Below are 20,107 nucleotides of genomic sequence, written 5' to 3' on the forward strand. Positions count from 1 at the left end.
TGCAGGTGATGCTGCAGGAATGAATAGTGTCTATTCCACTTTCTTTCTCAGTGTGTGGGGAAATCTTGAGTGTGTTTTACGTCACTGTACATTACTTGAACTCTGATGTGTGTGTGTGTCTGTGTGTGTGCATGTGTGTGTGTGTCTATGTGTGTGTGTGTGTGTGTCTATGTGTGTGTGTGAGTGTGTGTGTGTGTGTGTGTGCATGCGTGAGTGTGTGTGTGAGTGTGTGTGTGTGTGTGCATTTGTGAGTGTGTGTGTGAGTGTGTGTGTATGTGTGTGTGTGAGTGTGTGTGTGTGTGTGTGTGTGTGTGTGTACGCGCATGTGTTTGTGTCCGTGCGTGAGTGTGTGTGTGAGTGTATGTGTGTGTGTGCATGTGTGTGTGTGTGTGTGTGTGTGTGTGTGAGTGTGTGTGCGCGCATGTGTGTGTGTGCATGCGTGAGTGTGTGTGTGAGTGTGTGTGTGTGTGTGTGTGTGTGTGTGTGTGCGCGCATGTGTGTGTGTGCGTGCGTGAGTGTGTGTGTGAGTGTGTGTGTGTGTGTGTGTGTGTGTGTGTGTGTGTGTGTGTGTGGGCGTGTTTGGGTGGTTTACGAGGACTTTTTTTAGGTTATAAACTGGTAATTACAAGGGTATTATGCTATAAATGTGGTTTATGAGGATATTTCTGGTGTCCCCATAATTCAAATCACTTAAAAAACATACTAAACGATGTTTTATTGAAAATGTAAAAATGCAGAAAGTTTTTTGTGAGGGTTAGGTTTAGGGTTAGGGTTAGGGTTAGGGGACAGAATCTATAGTTTGTACAGTATAAAAATCATTATGCCTATGGAGAGTCCTCATAATGATAGCTGCACCAACATGTGTGTGTGTGTGTGTGTGTGTGTGTGTGTTTGTGTGTGTTAAGACTACACATCTTTCAAACTGCAGCCAATCAAGGCTTAATGTAGTATTGATCTGCACAAACCAATCAAAGAGATAGAAAGCACAAGAGAATTGAAAAGAGAAACTTGAAATTGTTCAGTATTATCAATCGTTATTTACTAGCCCTTTCTCCTATTTTTTCCATCCTTAATTAAATATAAAATATAGAATGTACACTCAAATCAGTTTCAAGACCCATATCTAATTTGAAATGTTACTTTCTTTTCTTATTAAGTAAGGTACAGGAAGTGCATTGCAATTATTAGTGGGTCTTCGCCCAAAAATGATTGTACGAGTGAAATGACTTTCTGCTAATTATCTCCTTTTGTGTTCCTCAGAAGAAAGAAAGGAAAATGGGGTTGGAACAACACGAGGGTTAGTAAATAATGACATAATTTCCATTTTGGGGTGAACAATCCCTCAAACCCTCCTATGGGATTCATAAATGAGCACTACCTTTGGTCCTCCCGGTCATTTTTTACCAGAAAGAGCAAAGATGTAACTTTAAAAAAACAATTTAATAGAAATAGTTCCTCGGGAGTTTACACTTGCATCCTCTTTTAAGATCCATTGTTTAAATTATTATTATTATTATTAACATTATTATTATATCCCCATACCCTACAGTAATATATAGGCTAATAGTAATATATTTCTGTTATAATTGAGCATGCAGAATTGCTATACAGTCTCAAGCCTTTATTTTGAAGGAAGACAGTGTGTTGTTTCTGTGTGTTACCAGTAGATGTGACAGTGGCGTTTTGTGCTCCTTCCACACGTTGAAATGCTCTCATCTCTTCCTCGCTCCACATGCGTGTAGCGCCATGGCGTTACTTTAGATTTGTTTACACACTTGCTATGGGCAAATATATTTGGAATTAGGCAAATGTGCAACTGAGGTAAATGCATAGCGCTTTAAAATAACCCAGTCAGCGTATGTAAGCGACGTGCACGAACCACACTCAGAGCTCAGCTGTTCTGTATAAAACATGCATTATCAAAGCATGAGATGGAATTCACTTCATGTGCATCGAGCACAGAACGCTGTATCATTACCCTCGTGCGGCGCACATACGAGACTCGTAAACATCTGTGGTGCGGTTCTATATTTCAGCGCGTGCTCGAAAGAGAAACAGTGATTAGTAGTGGTCAGTAGCGAACTTCTGAAGAGAGCGTGACTGGTCAGGTGAGGTGAAAACAGACTAGGAAAGAGCTTGTGATTTAGTCTATCATCCGTAGACACAGCCTATAATGAAAATGAACAACAATTTGCAACTTTACCTGGCTGACACCTTCTGTTTGCTAGCTCACTAATATCGCAGATGATTAACCTTAATTAACTTGTGATTAAAATACGATTAATTGTGCAGCCCTATATTGGAATTTGTTTGTTGAACTTTGTTCTCTGTGTGTGCATGAGTGTGTGTGTTCTGCGTTATCCCTTCTGGCTGTGTTAGTCTCTAGTGTGTGTGTGTGTGAGTGTGTGTGTGTGTGTGTGTGTGTGTGTGTGTTATTGTCTCACCCCCTCATTTCTGAGCATGTGTATTTAGCATTGTGGCTGATTTATTGGTTTTATTTGACAAATAAAAAACAAATGCTCTGTGTTATAGTCTCACCAGTTCATTATAGTATGTGTGTAAGTATATGTGTGTGTAGGTGGGTGTTTATGTTTTGCACTCTGGATGCTTTATTGTCTCACCCTTTTTATTTCTGTGTTTGTTTCTTTTTCTACATTATGGCTGATTTCTTGATTGTATTTGACAGATTAAAAAAATTGCTCTGTGGTATGATCTTTCCCATTCATTTTCAATGGTCAGTCAATTTTAACCGCAAAGACAAAAGGTGTCTTTTTTATTTATTTTTTTGTACGACCACTTAGACTTATCAAATCATGCCCACCTTTTTTTTTAATTTTATGTTCAGATGGCAAGTGGAGGAGAAGTCACCAAGTATTGTTTAGTATTTTTATTAAATCAGCAAAAGTGATTCCGGTCAAAAATGACCGAAGACCGTAGGAAGGTTAAATGTGGTTGTTTAAGGCACAACGTGACACAAACCCTTAAAACTCCCTTACTGCAATGCAATGACATGCACTCATCAGATGTTTTAACAGCTTTGAATGTATCTCATCCAATTAGAGCCAGAACTGAATCTGTTTTATAAAGTTCATTATAAATTAAAATAAAATGCCATACTTAACATATACACTAAACATGACCCTGCTACAACATCCAGACAACATCTGGAGAATGTTAAGTCTTTAGGTAAATATGTTTTCATATAAGAGACAGGATGAAGGAAACACACACATGCACGCGCGCGCACACACACACACACACACACACCTACACACACACACACACACACACACACACACACCAGGCCTTTTTAAATATGATCAGAGCAGATCTTCTCACCCATATGCAGTACCTGCTGACAAAATAATAAAACCTCATCCAAACCCAGTGAGATCACTGAACAAATGTCTCATACAACAATTGAATCACTAATCCCACACACACACAAACACACACACACATTCAACATCAAACATTTACACAGCACGACACACCACAGTATTGTTGGCAAATGACACCCAAAACCACCCACCTTACACACACACACACACACACACACACACACACACACACACACACACAGACTCATTACAAGGAAAAATCCCTCCACCACATCAAAGGGTGGAAGAAAGCAGCTTGTCATCTTTAGACATGACAGAAATGTGTGGGTACAAAGAGAGAGAGATGAATAGCAGAGGCTCATTTCCAAAACCTTGTAGTGCAGCCTATGTAGACAATATTTTAAGGCATTATAGGTGCACCCCTGATGCCAAGGCTGTTCCAAAAAATAGGAAGCATGATTACGCTGCCTTCTAAGATACCTCCCCTTGGGCAGATTCTAAGGCAACATCACATGTATTATTCACAGAGAAGGCAGAATGCATTGTAAAGAACTCCATCCAAGAAGGTGGGCAAAGTGAGAGAAATTATAATTATAAAAATACTTACTACTTACAGTAATTATTAGACTACTACTTACACGAATATAATTTGTAACACTTTACAATAGGGTTCTATTTGTAAACAATAGTTTATGGAATATTCCCGGGTTCAACACAAGTTAAGCTCAATTGACAGCATCTGTGGCATAATTTTAATTAACACAAAAACAAATTTCGACTCGTCCCTCCTTTTGTTAAAAATGTTAGAAATGTAGATGTATAAGTAAAATGAACATTAACCAAGATTATAAATGCTGTAAAATGTTGTTTGTTGTTAGTTCATGTTAACTAATGTAATTCACTAATAGTAACAAAGTTATTGTATGGAAGACTTGGAAATATAGTGCATATGACAGCTGGAGCCGAATGGTTTGGGTGTGTAGTTTTGTGTTTTTTTGTCTGTCCTTTCTTGGTTTCTCTCTCTCTCTCTCTCTCTCTCTCTCTCTCTCTTTCTCTCTCTCTTTGATTGCTCTAAGGTGTGCACAACAGGGTGAGCTGATTGCCGATGGGGCACACCGGCACGCAGTGTGTTCCCCGGCTAGACAAGTAGGAAGTTTCCTGGTTGGAGAGTGCTGGGAGATGATCGGTCATGAGCTGCTCTGTCTTGCTCACGGGTTTTCAGGCGTGTTGACTGTTCTCCCGGGTTTTCCACTCCGGCTGGATTGGGGAGCTTGTGGATATTGAGTTTTTAAAGTATAACAGTGCACATTTAAAGTAAAGGATTACTTTAATTATAATTTCATAGTGTTTTTTCTTGACAGATGTCCGCAATGAACTGTCGTTGTATGGCAAGAGCTGCAAAATGATTCTCCAAACATTTCAAGGTTTGTGTTGCATGGACAAAACAACAGTATGCAGATTTGATGATATGAAGGTGAGTAAATGATAGCAGAATTTTCATTTGTGGGTGAAGTATCCCTTTATGACCGATTTGTTGACTTGTCAAGTAGGCAAAAAAACAACTACTGGACTTTAAAAATGCATAGTTTTGCATATTACTCACCCAGCCATCCTGCTCCTGAGTTTGGCACACACATGTCGGTTTCAGCGCTGGGCAGAACGAACCCCACGACAAACACCTCCACGCCGTCAGACATGAGCGCCAACCCCAGTACGAAGAACAGCTGCCACTGGAAGCGTCCGTGCCCACATTCCTGAATGATCAGTTCATACTGCTGCGCCAGCTCTTCCTCGTCCGCCTCTCTCTCTTTCTCCAACTCTCGCTTGTCTTTCATTCCATCCGCCACCGGCTGGCCAATCGCCACCTGACCACGGCCATCTGCAGCCCCACCCCCTGCGGGCACGCCCTGGTACTCGCCCTCATAGATTTCGTCCTCGTCATCGTGGCCTTCCGTGGCATCGCTCGAACCCTCATCATCGTCTCGTTGAGCCTGACCATCCTGGTAGAGGTAACATTCTTCATCGCCGCCTTCATCTTCATCATTTTCGAAGCGGTTGTAAGTGCGGCCTGCGTATCCGTCCGAGGCGCGATCTACGACTTTGTTGACCTTTTTGACCGCGTGGCGTTTCGCCTCTTTGGCGATGTCACGAGCGCCTTTGACCAAAGACGTTCGTTCCCGATACGGGTCCTCCATTTTCTATTTTTTTACACAACTAAATTTACTTAGTTAAGATGTTGATGGTTACAATACGTTTCTTCACTGGAACCACCAGGAATCAAATCTGAGTCTCAGCGATCCAGTCAAACTTTGCTGCAGGTCACTTTGATGGTTATTTCAGAGTCAGACAGCAGTGGACAGGAGATTGTGGCAATAATGTTGGGCAATTCTTTCAGATCGACAGCTTCATTCACTCTGGAGGAGAAGGGATCTACTGGAAAAAAAGAGAGAAAAAAAAGTTTGATTTGCTGCATTATGAACTTCAGAGCTTTATCTAAAGCCCTGGATTAATGTCATAATCATGATGATTTCTGAATGAGCAATTTTTGCAGTTTAGTTTTATAAAATGGTCTAGTTAGACTCGCTTTAGGGTTGGGAGCCGATAACCCTCAACATGTGTAATCCGATTCCCAAATGAATGACTCTTATGAGTTGGTTCTTTTGAATCTACAGCGTGAAACGTTAATTGCTACCTTGGTAGTCCACTGCTTGAACAAACTTCTCGTATGAGCTGATGCTTTAGAATCTACAGCGTGGAACATAGCGCAACCTGTTTAGTCCGATTCCTGAACAAATGACTCTAATGAGTCAGTTCTATTGAACATACACCATAAAACACAGTCTGGTTCCTGAACAAATAATTATTTTGATCGGTTCTATTGAATCTACAGCATGAAACATTCAGTGCTGCCAGAGTGGTTTGATTCTGGAATGAATGACTCATTTGAACTGGTTCTTTTGAATTTTCAGCACGAAACACAGCACCGCAGGTGTAGTCCGCTTCCCGAAAAATAAATTTTATGAGCCAGTTCTTCTGAACCAATAGCGCGAAACATGCAGCGTGACCAGTGTTGTCTGAGTCCCGAATGAATGACTCTTTTGGGTCAGTTCTTTTGAATCTACAGCATGACACATTCAGTGATACCAGTGTAGTCCAATTCTTGAACAAGTGATTCTTATGAGTCATTTCTTTAATCTACAGCGTGAAACATACAGCTTGACCAGTGTAGTCTGATTCCCGAAGAAATGAATCTTATGAGTCGGTTCTTTTGAATCAACAGCGAGAAACACACAGATTGACCAGTGTAGTCCAATTCCTGAACAAGTGACTCTTATGAGTCATTTCTTTAATCTACAGCAGGGGTGTCAAACTCAGTTCCTGGAGGGCCGCAGCCCTGCAGAGTTTAGTTCCAGGCCTGCTCCAAAATGCCTCCTTGTAATCTTCAAGCACTCCTGAAGACCTTGATTAGCTGCTTCGGGTGTGTTTAATTAGGGTTGGAGCTAAACTCTGCTGGACTGTGGCCCTCCAGGAACCGAGTTTGACACCACTGATCAACAGCGTGAAACAAACAGCTTGACCAGTGTAGTACGATTCCCGAAGAAATGAATCTTATGAATCGGTTCTTTTGAATCAACAGCGGGAAACACACAGCTTGACCAGTGTAGTCCAATTCCTGAACAAATGACTCTTATGAGTCGTTTTCTTTAATCTACAGCGTGAAACATACAGCTTGACCAGTGTAGTCCGATTCCCGAAGAAATGAATCTTATGAATCGGTTCTTTTGAATCAACAATGTGAAACATACAGCTTGACCAGCGTAGTCCGATTCCTGAACAAGTGACTCTTATGAGTCGTTTATTTAATCTACAGCGTTAAACATACAGCTTGACCAGTGTAGTCTGATTCCTGAAGAAATGAATCTTATGAGTCGGTTCTTTTGAATCAACAGCGGGAAACACATAGCTTGACCAGTGTAGTTCGATTCCTGAAGAAATGAATCTTATGAATCAGTTCTTTTGAATCAACAGTGGGAAACACACAGCTTGACCAGTGTAGTCCGATTACCGAAGAAATTAATCTTATGAATCGGTTCTTTTGAATCAACAGTGTGAAACATACAGCTTGACCAGCGTAGTCCGATTCCTGAACAAGTGACTCTTATGAGTCGTTTATTTAATCTACAGCGTTAAACATACAGCTTGACCAGTGTAGTCCGATTCCTGAAGAAATGAATCTTATGAGTCGGTTCTTTTGAATCAACAGCGGGAAACACATAGCTTGACCAGTGTAGTTCGATTCCTGAAGAAATGAATCTTATGAATCGGTTCTTTTGAATCAACAGCGGGAAACACACAGCTTGACCAGTGTAGTCCGATTCCTGAACAAGTGACTCTTATGAGTCATTTCTTTAATCTACATCGTGAAACACACAGCTTGACCAGTGTAGTCCAATTCCTGAACAAGTGACTCTTATGAGTCATTTCTTTAATCTACATCGTGAAACATACAGCTTGACCAGTGTAGTCCGATTCCAGAACAAGTGACTCTTATGAGTCGTTTATTTAATCTACAGCGTTAAACATACAGTTTGACCAGTGTAGTCTGATTCCTGAAGAAATTAATCTTATGAGTCGGTTCTTTTGAATCAACAGCGGGAAACACATAGCTTGACCAGTGTAGTTCGATTCCCGAAGAAGTGACTCTTATGAGTGTCTAATTCTCTCCTGTTAATAACCTTTCCACTTCCTGTGGAGGTTAACAGTGTGAACAGAGCAGGTAAATTCCCTGGCGAAGTTAAACTGGTCAGGATGTCCTCTGCCCACTGTGCCAACTTGATTTATTGCATCTCCTGCTAGGAGCCAGAACACCCAAAATCTGAAACGGTTTGGCTTTTTCTATTACAACTGTCCATTTAAATCTAAATATACCCAACTAATTCAAATTTGCAATAGACTGAAATTAGATTCTAATTCAAACTAATTTCATTTAAATGCATTCCAGTGATTTATTACTCTGTGAACTAGTATACCATATACTTACCGTACAAATTACACTTCACAAACACAGAAAACCCATTAAACTACAGCAACTGTGAAGCACCACAAAATCACATGAACACTTTCACACTCTTACATCATGGACCAACATTTCACATGTATGTTGACTTTAGATAGACTGTAAAACACTCTTATAATTCAGAGACACAGAACAGCCCTGCTGCAATGCAGCACCATCATTTGACACTCTTAAAATCTCTCCTGCATACACAAACACACTCATCTCATGTTTATCTCCTCATATCTGAACACACACACACACACACTTTCTTTCTGTGAGAGTCGCCCGTCCCCAGTAAACACATGAGAGTGATCAGGCCGGTTCACAGATAACAGATCTCAGAAGAAGACAAAACCAGAGGAACGGATTGAACGAGATTTAACTTGTGATTGAGATGCCAATAACATATCAATACCTCAATATTGTCTGACTGTAAACAGAGTTAAAGGAATGTTCTGGGGTTCAATAAAAGTTAAGCTCAATCAAAAACATTTGTGGCATAATGTTGATTTCCATAAAAAGATTTATTTCATTTATTTAAAAAAAGTCAAACATCTGGGTTGCAGTGAGTCACTTACAATGGAAGTGAATGGGCCAATCCATTAACATTAAAATGCGCACTAATTCTACATATTAACATGATTTTAGTGTGATAAAATCTCTATTCAACATCATTTTAAGCTATAATTCTGACCTCTCCTTTTATCTAAAATACAATTTGATATCCTAAAAAAAAATTTACAATTTTTTTTTAAATATATTTTATTCTATTCCCTGTATTGATGCTTTAAAGAACCCAGATACCAATGGGTTACACTTATTTATTACACTACTTTCTGGAATACTTGTTTCTGATTGATCAATGGCGCCATCTAGTGGTCTGATATTGCTTCAGTAACAACCGCACATCCTTGCATCAGATTTTTCAAGTCATCTTTCCTGCTTCTCGGATCACTGTGCGATCTCCACAAGTAAGCTAATAAAATAATATCAACTCAAATCCATGTTCCATGTGCAGTTATTTCTTTATTTAAAAAGTAGTGTTGTAATAAGACACATAATGAGCAGATGTTCATTAATTAAAAAATAAACACCAAAAAACTCTGAGGTGGATTTCAGCTGTTGAGCGATTTATTTCTTCTCACATAATTACATAACTTCAATGCAAATCAATATTTTATGTCCATGCATTTATTTAGCTGGTTAGTAGTCATGTAACCAGTCAGCTGGTTAATATCGCAAAATAAACCCCCAACAGTGTGATCAGGACCCTGATGCAAACCTGAAGGGGTTTATTTTACATTATTCCAACATGTAGAACTTATATTTTAACATGAAGAATTCTCCAAAGCACCCTATAGAAAATGGTTCTTTGCTGAACTGAAGAACCATTCAAGGACCTTTATTTGGCAGAATGATTGAGGTTTTACAGATCTCGGTTCGTGGTGACATTTGATAACTGGGCTTGGATTCCCTCTTCCTGTCTGGCTGGCCAATATGCTGCTACAAAGATAAGACCAAAGAAACTAATACAAAAATAAAATAACTAAATACTGAAGACACCAACTGCACACAGACACCTTTATATTAACACCTTTAAATAGACACAAAATAGACTTCTATTGTTTTGATATAAAACTAATTATAAAGACTACTGACTAATCCAAACCCTTACCACCTGAAAGAGAACATTGATAAAAAAAAAAATGCATTCATATATGTATATGTATTTTCCAAAAGAAACGTTTTGCCAGATTTAGTTCACTTCTACTGTATGGACAAGTAGCTTTAAGTCACAAAGTTAGCTTAATCATAAAAACACACCGAAATATCACAACAACATAAATGCGGCAATAGTTTTACACAAAAATAAAGTAAAATAAAATAAAATAATGCAAACGTCTGTATGACTCTATATGATAATAATAAAAATACTTCAAGATGGGGGCTTGGGTATCTCGGCGAGTATTGACGCTGACTACCACACCTGGAGTCGCGAGTTTGAATCCAGGTCGTGCTGAGTGACTCCAGCCAGGTCTCCTTAGCAACCAAACTGGCCCGGTTGCTAGGGAGAGTAGAGTCACATGGGTAACCTCCTCGTGGTTGCTATAATGTGGTTCTCGCTCTCGGTGGGGTGTGTGGTAAATTGTGCGTGGATGCCGCAGAGAATAGCGTGAACCCTCCACGCACGCTATGTCTCCGTGGTAACGCGTTTACAAACAAGTGATAAGATGCGCGGGTTGACGGTCTCAGACGCAGAGTCAACTGAGATTCGTCCTCCGCCACCCGGATTGAGGCGAGTCACTACGCCATCACGAGGACTTAGAGCGCATTAGGAATTGGGCATTCCAAATTGGGGAGAAAATAATAAAAATAAATCAATAAAATACTTCAAGACGTGCTTATAAGACTTTTCCAGTCGTTTTTGCATGTAAAGCCTCTTTCTTGAGAATTCAGCAAAACCTTCGTCTGTCTGTATTCAGCCGAAGCAAAACAAATAATTTTCTAACAGTTGGGCTTTCACGGACGGCTGGTACTGTCACAGAACCCCTCATTATTCACAGAGGGAGAACGCTACTAGCTGTCTCATACACACACGACACACCCTACGCAGTGTACACACTAACCGACTTACGATTAAATACTGCAAGAAAACATTTGCAGATGACAAATATCAACAGCACAACATATGACAACAAAATATAAATTAACAACAAATCTTAAAAACTCAACTTTCCCTCAATACGACACGTCTGATCCACTGCGGCAGTGTTGTGTCTTAATACAGACCAAAAGACAATCGCCCAACCATGACATAATTTCCTCTTAGACCAAATAAAGGCTGTTCGAACGTAACTATGACATCATTAGGGGGCTGATGTAGTCAATGCGACACTGTTTCCTGCATTAACCCCCACTATGAGCACGGAAGAGGGTAAGGAGAGGAACAAATTCACAGAACGTTGCAGCACAGTTTGACTCCGATAAATGGATAATTGTACTCAAGAGTGTTGACGTACACTAAATATAAGTGTAATGACGTGGGCAAACGGGGACCGTATACTGAAGTGAGCGATCCCTATGTACACACTCCAGAGAATACACACCTGCATATATGCACACAAAACTAAATCACTGGTGTTATACGGTGTGTTCGAGTGAGCACATTTGCACAAGGTGGGTCAATGCATCACTGTCACCTTGTGAATAAAAGAAAATTATGGATAAACTGAGTCACCCAGAGAAAAATGAGATTGCTCAGAGGCTGCTCTTTCAGACTGTTTTGTATTTCTGATGAAAAATGTATTATATTTCCTATGGGCAGTATTTAAAAAATCTGATGGGTAACATCAACATTTTACACTCCTTAATACCACAAACTTACACAGATACATGCAGCAGAAAACACACCTGCACAGATTGGATGAAACCAGTGGAGTGTGTGTGAGAGTGTGTCTTATGTAGATAGATTGTGACAGTTTGAGCTACACTTTATACTGCATGAATGTAAAGCCACATTAAAAATTGCCCATACTGAGTACAGTCTATTCAAGAGGATTGTCACTTACCAAAACAACTTCGGTTATTCATTCTGGTGAAATCGTACATTGCATAAAGAAAAATATTTGACCCCAAAAATGCACTTTTGTTGGTGTAAACTAACGTAGATGATGTAGTAAAACAATGTTTTAACTGGAATAAAAGCAGTTAATTTAATTTAGATTAGGGATGCACCAATACCACTTTTTCCTCTCCAAATCCAATTCCAATACCTGAAATCTCAGTATTGGCCAATACAGATCCAGATCCTGATCCTGATCCGATACCAGCGACTGACTGATCTTTTTTTTGGAACTCAGTCAACTGATATATTATTGTAACTTAATATATATATATATATATATATATATATATATATATATATATATATATATATATATATATATATATATATATATATATATTAATAATAATAATAATAAAATAATAATTGTTATTGTTATTTTGTTATAATTAACAACAATAAAATGTAAAATAAATATTAGAATTTTATTAAAAAAAAAAAAATGTTATCCCTTTTCTCCCCAATTTTGGAATGCCCAATTTCCCACTACTTACTGGGTCCTCGTGGTGGCGCGGTTACTCACCTCAATCCGGGTGGTGGAGGACAAGTCTCAGTTGCCTCCGCTTCTGAGACCGTCAGTCTGCGCATCTTATCATGTGACTCATTGTGCATGACACCGCGGAGACTCACAGCATGTGGAGGCTCATGCTACTCTCCGTGATCCACGCACAACTCACCACGCGCCCCATTGAGAGCAAGAACCACTAATCGCCCCATGTGACTCTACCCTCCCTAGCAACCGGGCCAATTTGGTTGCTTAGGAGACCTGGCTGGAGTCACTCCAGGGGTGGTAGTTAGAATTTTATAATTTAACAGTAATGTAAATTCAGCTGTAATTTCTTAACAGTAGTTAAAAATGCTTTTCATTCAAGATCTGGTAAATTGCTCCTCTGGTTCTGATCTCAATGCATGTTACAAGCGAACCGAACTATTGACCATCTACATCTGAGATGTATTCCATGTTGAGCACTACCATGCTGCGAGCCACTCTGAGAGTGAAGAAAACTTTAGTGCATCATTAGCCCACGTGTGCTATGTGTGTGTGACACAACAGCACTGCTCATTTAGTAAAGCACACTGCGCATGCAAAACATATGTTTTAAATGCAGCCTTTTAAGATTCACAAAGCTATTGTATGTCTTCAAGAGACTTTATGTCTAATGCTCAAGTCATATGGACTACTTTAATGGTGATTTTATGGTTCTTTTATGTTATTTTTGGAACTTGACGGCAGGGGCATAGCCAGAACTTTTTTCAGGGGTGGCCAGGTAAGACCCAGTGATTTTATTGGGGTGGCCAAAAAAATTCAATACTGACTGTGACATGCTGTACCAAAAGCAAATTCTACAGACAAATTCTGTGGGTGGTTCGCAGCTGTTCAGCCTGTATAGCGCTTTCTGTTTGCATCATAGAGCAGCGATAAAAAGTCACCTATCTGTCAGTGTTGTCAAAAGTGCTTTGCACAACAGGGGTGTCCAAGGGGTGGCCAAGCTTCAATCAGGGGTGGCACTAGCCACCCATGGCCACCACGTAGCTACGCCCCTGCTTGATGGTAACAATCATTAAAGAAATATTCCGGGTTCAATACAAGTTAAGCTCAATTGACAGAATTTGTGGCATAATGTTGATTACCACAAAAATTAATTTAGACTCGTCCCTCCTTTTCTTTAAAAAAAGCAAAACTCTGGGTTACAGTGAGGCACTTACAATGGATGTCAATGGGGGCCAATTTTTGGAAGGTTTAAACAGAAATTTGAGGCTTATAATTTTATAAAAGCGCTTACATTTATTCTTCTGTTCAAACTTGTGTATTATTTAGCTATAAAGTTGTTTAAATTGTAATTTTTACAGTCATTTTAGGGTTTTACGAAGTGTTTACTTTCCATCGTCATGGTAACAAAGTTGTAAAATTGGCTATACATTTTCACAGATGTGGTTAGTAAGTGATTTTATCACACTAAAATCATGTTAACACACATATTGTTTATGTCTTGTGGCTATACTTTTGAAAAAGTGGATATTATAACGTTCAAGTATTGGCCCCCATTCACTTCCATTGTAAGTGCCTCATTGTCACCTCGATTTATGCTATGGGTATGGGGAAGTCAAAATTAATTTTTGTGGTAATCAATATTTTGCCACAAATGCTGTCGATTGAACTGAACTTGTATTGAAACTGGAATATTTCTTTAACACAGTATCGGATTTGGATTGGGCTCATCAGACCGATACCCAATCCAGTTAACAACATCATTAATGTAGCCGATACGCATCTTCAATTTAGATGTTACCACATAAGGTGTGAACTGCAAAAAAATGGTACATGTCCACAAAAGCATGGTATTACCATAGTACATGTCCACAAAAGCATGGTATTATCATGGTACATGTACAAAAAACATGGTATAACCTTAGTACATTTCCACAAAAGCATGGTATTACCATAGTACACGTCCATAAAAGCATGGTATTATCATGGTACATGTACAAAAAAGCATGGTATTACCATAGTATGTCTAAAAAAGCATGGTATTTCCATAGTACATGTCCAGAAACATGATATTACCATGGTTCATGTCCACAAAAGCATGGCATTATCATGGTACATGTACAAAAAACATGGTATTATCATGGCACATGTCCACAAAAGCATGGTATTATCATGGTACATGTACAAGAAACATGGTATAACCATAGCACATGTCCACAAAAGCATGGTATTATCATGGTACATGTACAAAAAACATGGTATAACCATAGTATGTCCCAAAAAAACATGGTGTTTCCACATTACATGTCCAGAAACATGGTATTACCATGGTACATGTACAAAAAAGCATGGTATCACAATGGTACATGTACAAAAACATAGTATTATCATAGTATATGTCCAACAACATAGTATTACCATGGTACATGTTCAAAAAACATGGTATTACCATAGTACATGTACAAAAAACATGGTATAACCATAGTATGTCCCAAAAAACATGGTGTTTCCACAGTACATGTCCAGAAACACGGTATTACCATGGTACTTGTACAAAAAAGCATGGTATCACAATGGTACATGTACAAAAACATAGTATTACCATAGTATATGTCCAAGAACATAGTATTACCATGGTACATGTTCAAAAAACATGGTATTACCATAGTACATGTCCAAAAACATGGTATTACCATAGTATATGTCCAAAAACATGGTATTACCATAGTATAAGTCCAAAAAACATGGTATAACCCTGGTGCATGTAAAAACAAAACATGGTGTTACCATAGTACATGTCCAAAAAAGAACATAGTATTGCCATAGTATGTCCAAAAAAACATGGTATAACAATGGTACATGTAAAAAAAAAAAAAAAAAAAAAAAAGCATGGTATAACCATAGTATATGTCTAAAAACATGGTATCACAATAGTATAAGTCCAAAAAAGCATGGAAAACCATGGTACATGTACAAGAACATGGTATTCCATAGTACATGTCCAAGAACATGGTATTACCATAGTACAAGTCCAAAAAAGCATGGAATAACCATGGTACATGTACAAAAAACATGGTATAACCATAGTATATGTCCAAGAACATGGTATTACCATAGTACAAGTCCAAAAAAGCATGGAATAACCATGGTACATGTACAAAAAACATTGTATAACCATAGTACATGTCCAAGAACATGGTATAACCATAGCACATGTCCAAGAACATGTATTACCATAGCACATGTCCAAAAAACATGTTATAACCCTGGTACATGTAAAAATAAAAAATAAAAATAAAAAACATGGTGTTACCATAGTACATGTCCAAAGACATGATATTACCAAAGTATGTAAAAAAAAAACATGGTAATACCATTACACATGTAAAAAAAAAGGGGGCATTACCATGGAACAAGTCCAGAATTATGATATAACAATGGTACATGTAAAAAAATAAATAAATAAATAAAAAACATGGCATTACCATAGTTGATGGAGCTGTTTTTTTGCTAGTGTAGCACTTTAAAGATACATTATTGCTACAGGACAGAACTACAGTTCAGTTTTGACTGCATCTCTCTCTCTCTCTCTCTCTCTCTCTCTCTCTCTCTCTCTCTCTCTCTCTGCTCTGAGGCAGGTTGTTTCACGCACGGCAGGTTTTACCCTTTTACAAGCACTTGGCAAAAAGGCATTGGTCTGCGCGTGGATGGCCAGCACAACCGGGAAAGGCATCAATCACCAGCACGGCTCTGACGCAAGCTGAGCCCCGTAATGAGATTTCGCTTGTCTTGACATTGTGCATGAGAATCAATCCCCCTCCACCTCCTCTCTCTCCATTCTCTCTTTCCATCACACATACACACACACACACACACACACACACTCATTCACCCCACGCGCCTCCTTGACTCAGAGCTGGGAGCTACACTTTTCCAGGTGGATCTCTCACTGCTTGTGGCAGTCACACAAATTTTGCTCTGTTAGGGAATACGTTTAAAGTGATTCCCAATTCTCTCTCTTTGTCTTTCTCTCCTTTTGAATTGACACCCGGAAGCCCCAGAGAAGGTTGTGCTGCTTAAAACACACACATTTAGGCCTACCTACAGACCCGGCTCTAGCTCCAAGACGTAAGGTGGGTGATAGGAGCCTCTGGGTGAAGCCTAATGATCGGGTGAGCCAGGCCCACCCAGGCCCCCCTGTGGAGCCGGGTCTGCCTACCTAGCTATATAAATGGGGACATAGCCAAGACTTCTGTTTTTATATAAAGCTAAAATGAATACAGACTAACCCCACCCCTAAAAGAAAACTTTAAAAACACTTTTAAAAACATTATTTAATTTAAGCATCAAATTACCTTTGAATGTTTCCCCAAAAGCAGTTTTTGTTCTTAAATAGACCAAGGACACACACACACAAACTTGTTTTATATCATTGTGGGGACTCTCCATAGACTTCCATACATTTTATGTATTTCACACAGATCTAACGATAATTTCTATCCCCTAGCCATAACCATACCCCTAAACCTACCCCTCACAGAAACCTTTTTGCATTTTTACATTTTCAAAAAAACATCGTTTAGTATGTTTAATAAGCCATTTCCCTCAATGTAGGTGATCTCAGGTTTTACTATCCTTGTGGGGACATTTGGTCCCCACAATGTAGTATAAACATGTACACACACACACACACACACACACACACACACACACACACACACACACTACAGCTCAAAAGTCTCATCTGACAAATATAAACCAATCTGGCAGTAATTCAGAGTTAATCAAGGAGAATTTTTTTTTTTTTTTTTTTTTTTTTAAAGACAAATTGAAGATATATTATCCACTCCTCGGTTCATGTAGCCTATTTGTGACATTTATAAGTTAATCATTTTTGGCTCATAAAAACTGATCCATCAGAAAACGCATTCATCTCATTCTCTCAATGAAAATCCCAAAAACGGAACAATTAATTATAAAACATGCGCGGTTTCGCTTTCAATGATAACAGAGACAATTTATGTTGGACGCGATCTGTTTACTCATATTTTTATTTTATTTTTTACTATATATTTTAAATATTGATCTATGTGCACAAGCGTCAAACCGACGCATATAACCGTTGCGTCGCGTTTCGCTGTTAGTTTCAGCGTTTTCAAGACAACGCGGCAATTAAAAAAAAGTTAAATATAGAAAAACTGCGTTTTAAATCTGTTCCGTTTCGAACGCGTCTTGTTTGAACTTGATGTGTCAATCTCTCAGTGTTACTGTCGCGTTTTAATCCGGCGTGTCATGTTAAAAAAACAGTTCAACTTAATGAAAACGCGTCTGGAGACCCTTGCGTTCCGTTCCGTCGCACTCCGTCTCGCTATTTTTAAACTGTGTGGACGCTCCTCGCTAAAAGTTCATTTTACGCTTTCGTAAATCCCAAAAACACTCACAGAATCACTCACCCAGTCCAGATTTCTCTCCCTTCAATACAGCAGCGGCTGCAGCGGCATCTCTGCAGTACTCGAAGAAAATATGAGAGAGAGAGAGAGAGAGAGAGAGAGAGAGAGAGAGAGAGAGAGAGAGAGAGATTAAATTGGCATGATGGTCTGTATTATAAAATTCTACAATCCGGCATTGGGGGTAAAATGTACAACACTATCAAATCTATGTATTCGGACAACAGGTGCAGAGTTAAAATTGGCAATAAAAGAACAGAATTCTGGACACACTAAATTCAAGTTCCCCTAACACACTGCAACATGAAGCCCTTAAAACCCAAGAGTTGAAGCTTAAAACCAGTCCCCTCTGTCAGCTGGCTCTGAAACTCACCAACCCACTAACAACTAACAAACACCAGTTGACAAATTCTCAAACCTCATGCCACAGTTTTCCAGTTCAGCAGAAACAGATCAAATGCAGGTGTTACTGGGGGAGGACAATCATACATCAGTAGCAGCGAAATTCATTTTTGAGATGCACACCCTCAGAAACCAATCAATACCTTAATGTACTTCAGTCACAGTATTATTGTTATGTTCATAATGTCTTGTTAAATGCTTATTTTATTTTATATTGTATAGTGTATATTGTTATAGTTTTTATTTTATTTGATTTATTACCTGTCACCACATTTTAATTCAATTTTTATTTTTATTTGTTACTATTTTATTATTATTTTTTGTATTGTCATTATCTGTTTTGTGTATATTCTATGTAAACACAATCAAGCTAAAAAGGACTTTAAAACTGAAAATGAGAGAGAGAGAGAGAGAGAGAGAGAGAGAGAGAGAGAGAGAGAGAGAGAGAGAGAGAGAGAGAGAGAGAGGGCATGTTTGTAATAGAACTGTCCGTGGTGCTGAAGTTTGTGCGGGTACCACATAGAACAGGTCCACATTTAGAACACAGAGCCACACAAAATAGATCCACTCAGAACCATATAAAACCGAACCACACAGAACTGATTCTACAGCACAGAGCAGAAGAGGTCCACAGAGAACAAATCTTTACAGAACGACACAGACAAGAACCAATAGAACCATTCAGAAAAGATCCAATCATATCACAAATAACAGATCTAACAGAATTACACAGAACAGATCTAATAGAATCACACAGAACAGATGTCAATAGAATCACACAGAACAGATTCAATAGAATCACACAGAACAGATGTAATAGAATCACACAGAACAGATTCAGTAGAATCACACAGAACAGATTCAGTAGAATCACACAGAACAGATGTAATAGAATCACACAGAACAGATGTAATAGAATCACACAGAACAGATTCAATAGAATCACATAGAACAGATGTAATAGAATCACACAGAACAGATCTAATAGAATCACACAGAACAGATTCAGTAGAATCACACAGAACAGATGTAATAGAATCACACAGAACAGATGTAATAGAATCACACAGAACAGATTCAATAGAATCACACACAGAACAGATGTAATAGAATCACACAGAACAGATTCAATAGAATCACACAGAACAGATCTAATAGAATCACACAGAACAGATCTAATAGAATCACACAGAACAGATCTAATAGAATCACACAGAACAGATTCAATAGAATCACACAGAACAGATTCAATAGAATCACACAGAACAGATGTAATAGAATCACACAGAACAGATGTAATAGAATCACACAGAACAGATGTAATAGAATCACACAGAACAGATGTAATAGAATCACACAGAACAGATTCAATAGAATCACACACAGAACAGATGTAATAGAATCACACAGAACAGATGTAATAGAATCACACAGAACAGATGTAATAGAATCACACAGAACAGATGTAATAGAATCACACAGAACAGATGTAATAGAATCACACAGAACAGATGTAATAGAATCACACAGAACAGATCTAATAGAATCACACAGAACAGATTCAATAGAATCACACAGAACAGATGTAATAGAATCACACAGAACAGATCTAATAGAATCACACAGAACAGATGTAATAGAATCACACAGAACAGATGTAATAGAATCACACAGAACAGATGTAATAGAATCACACAGAACAGATGTAATAGAATCACACAGAACAGATGTAATAGAATCACA

At 38.6% G+C, this 20,107-nt stretch overlaps 1 protein-coding gene across 1 annotated transcript in view; it reads right to left on the minus strand.

Annotated features, from left to right (window-relative positions):
• The window catches only part of LOC127430825 (synaptic vesicle glycoprotein 2C-like), a 66,531-nt gene extending 48,522 nt beyond the window's left edge, over nucleotides 1-18,009 (minus strand). The window contains exons 1-2 of the mRNA XM_051680930.1: nucleotides 17,969-18,009; nucleotides 4,945-5,774 (exon numbers count right to left, since the gene is read on the minus strand). Of these exons, the coding sequence (XP_051536890.1) occupies nucleotides 4,945-5,536 (592 nt within the window). The 5' untranslated portion in view covers nucleotides 5,537-5,774; nucleotides 17,969-18,009. The remainder of the gene's footprint in view (nucleotides 1-4,944; nucleotides 5,775-17,968) is intronic.
• Between the last annotated feature and the right edge of the window lie 2,098 nt (nucleotides 18,010-20,107).

Source organism: Myxocyprinus asiaticus, chromosome 40, assembly GCF_019703515.2.
Source record: "Myxocyprinus asiaticus isolate MX2 ecotype Aquarium Trade chromosome 40, UBuf_Myxa_2, whole genome shotgun sequence".
Classification (NCBI taxonomy): Eukaryota; Metazoa; Chordata; class Actinopteri; order Cypriniformes; family Catostomidae; genus Myxocyprinus; species Myxocyprinus asiaticus.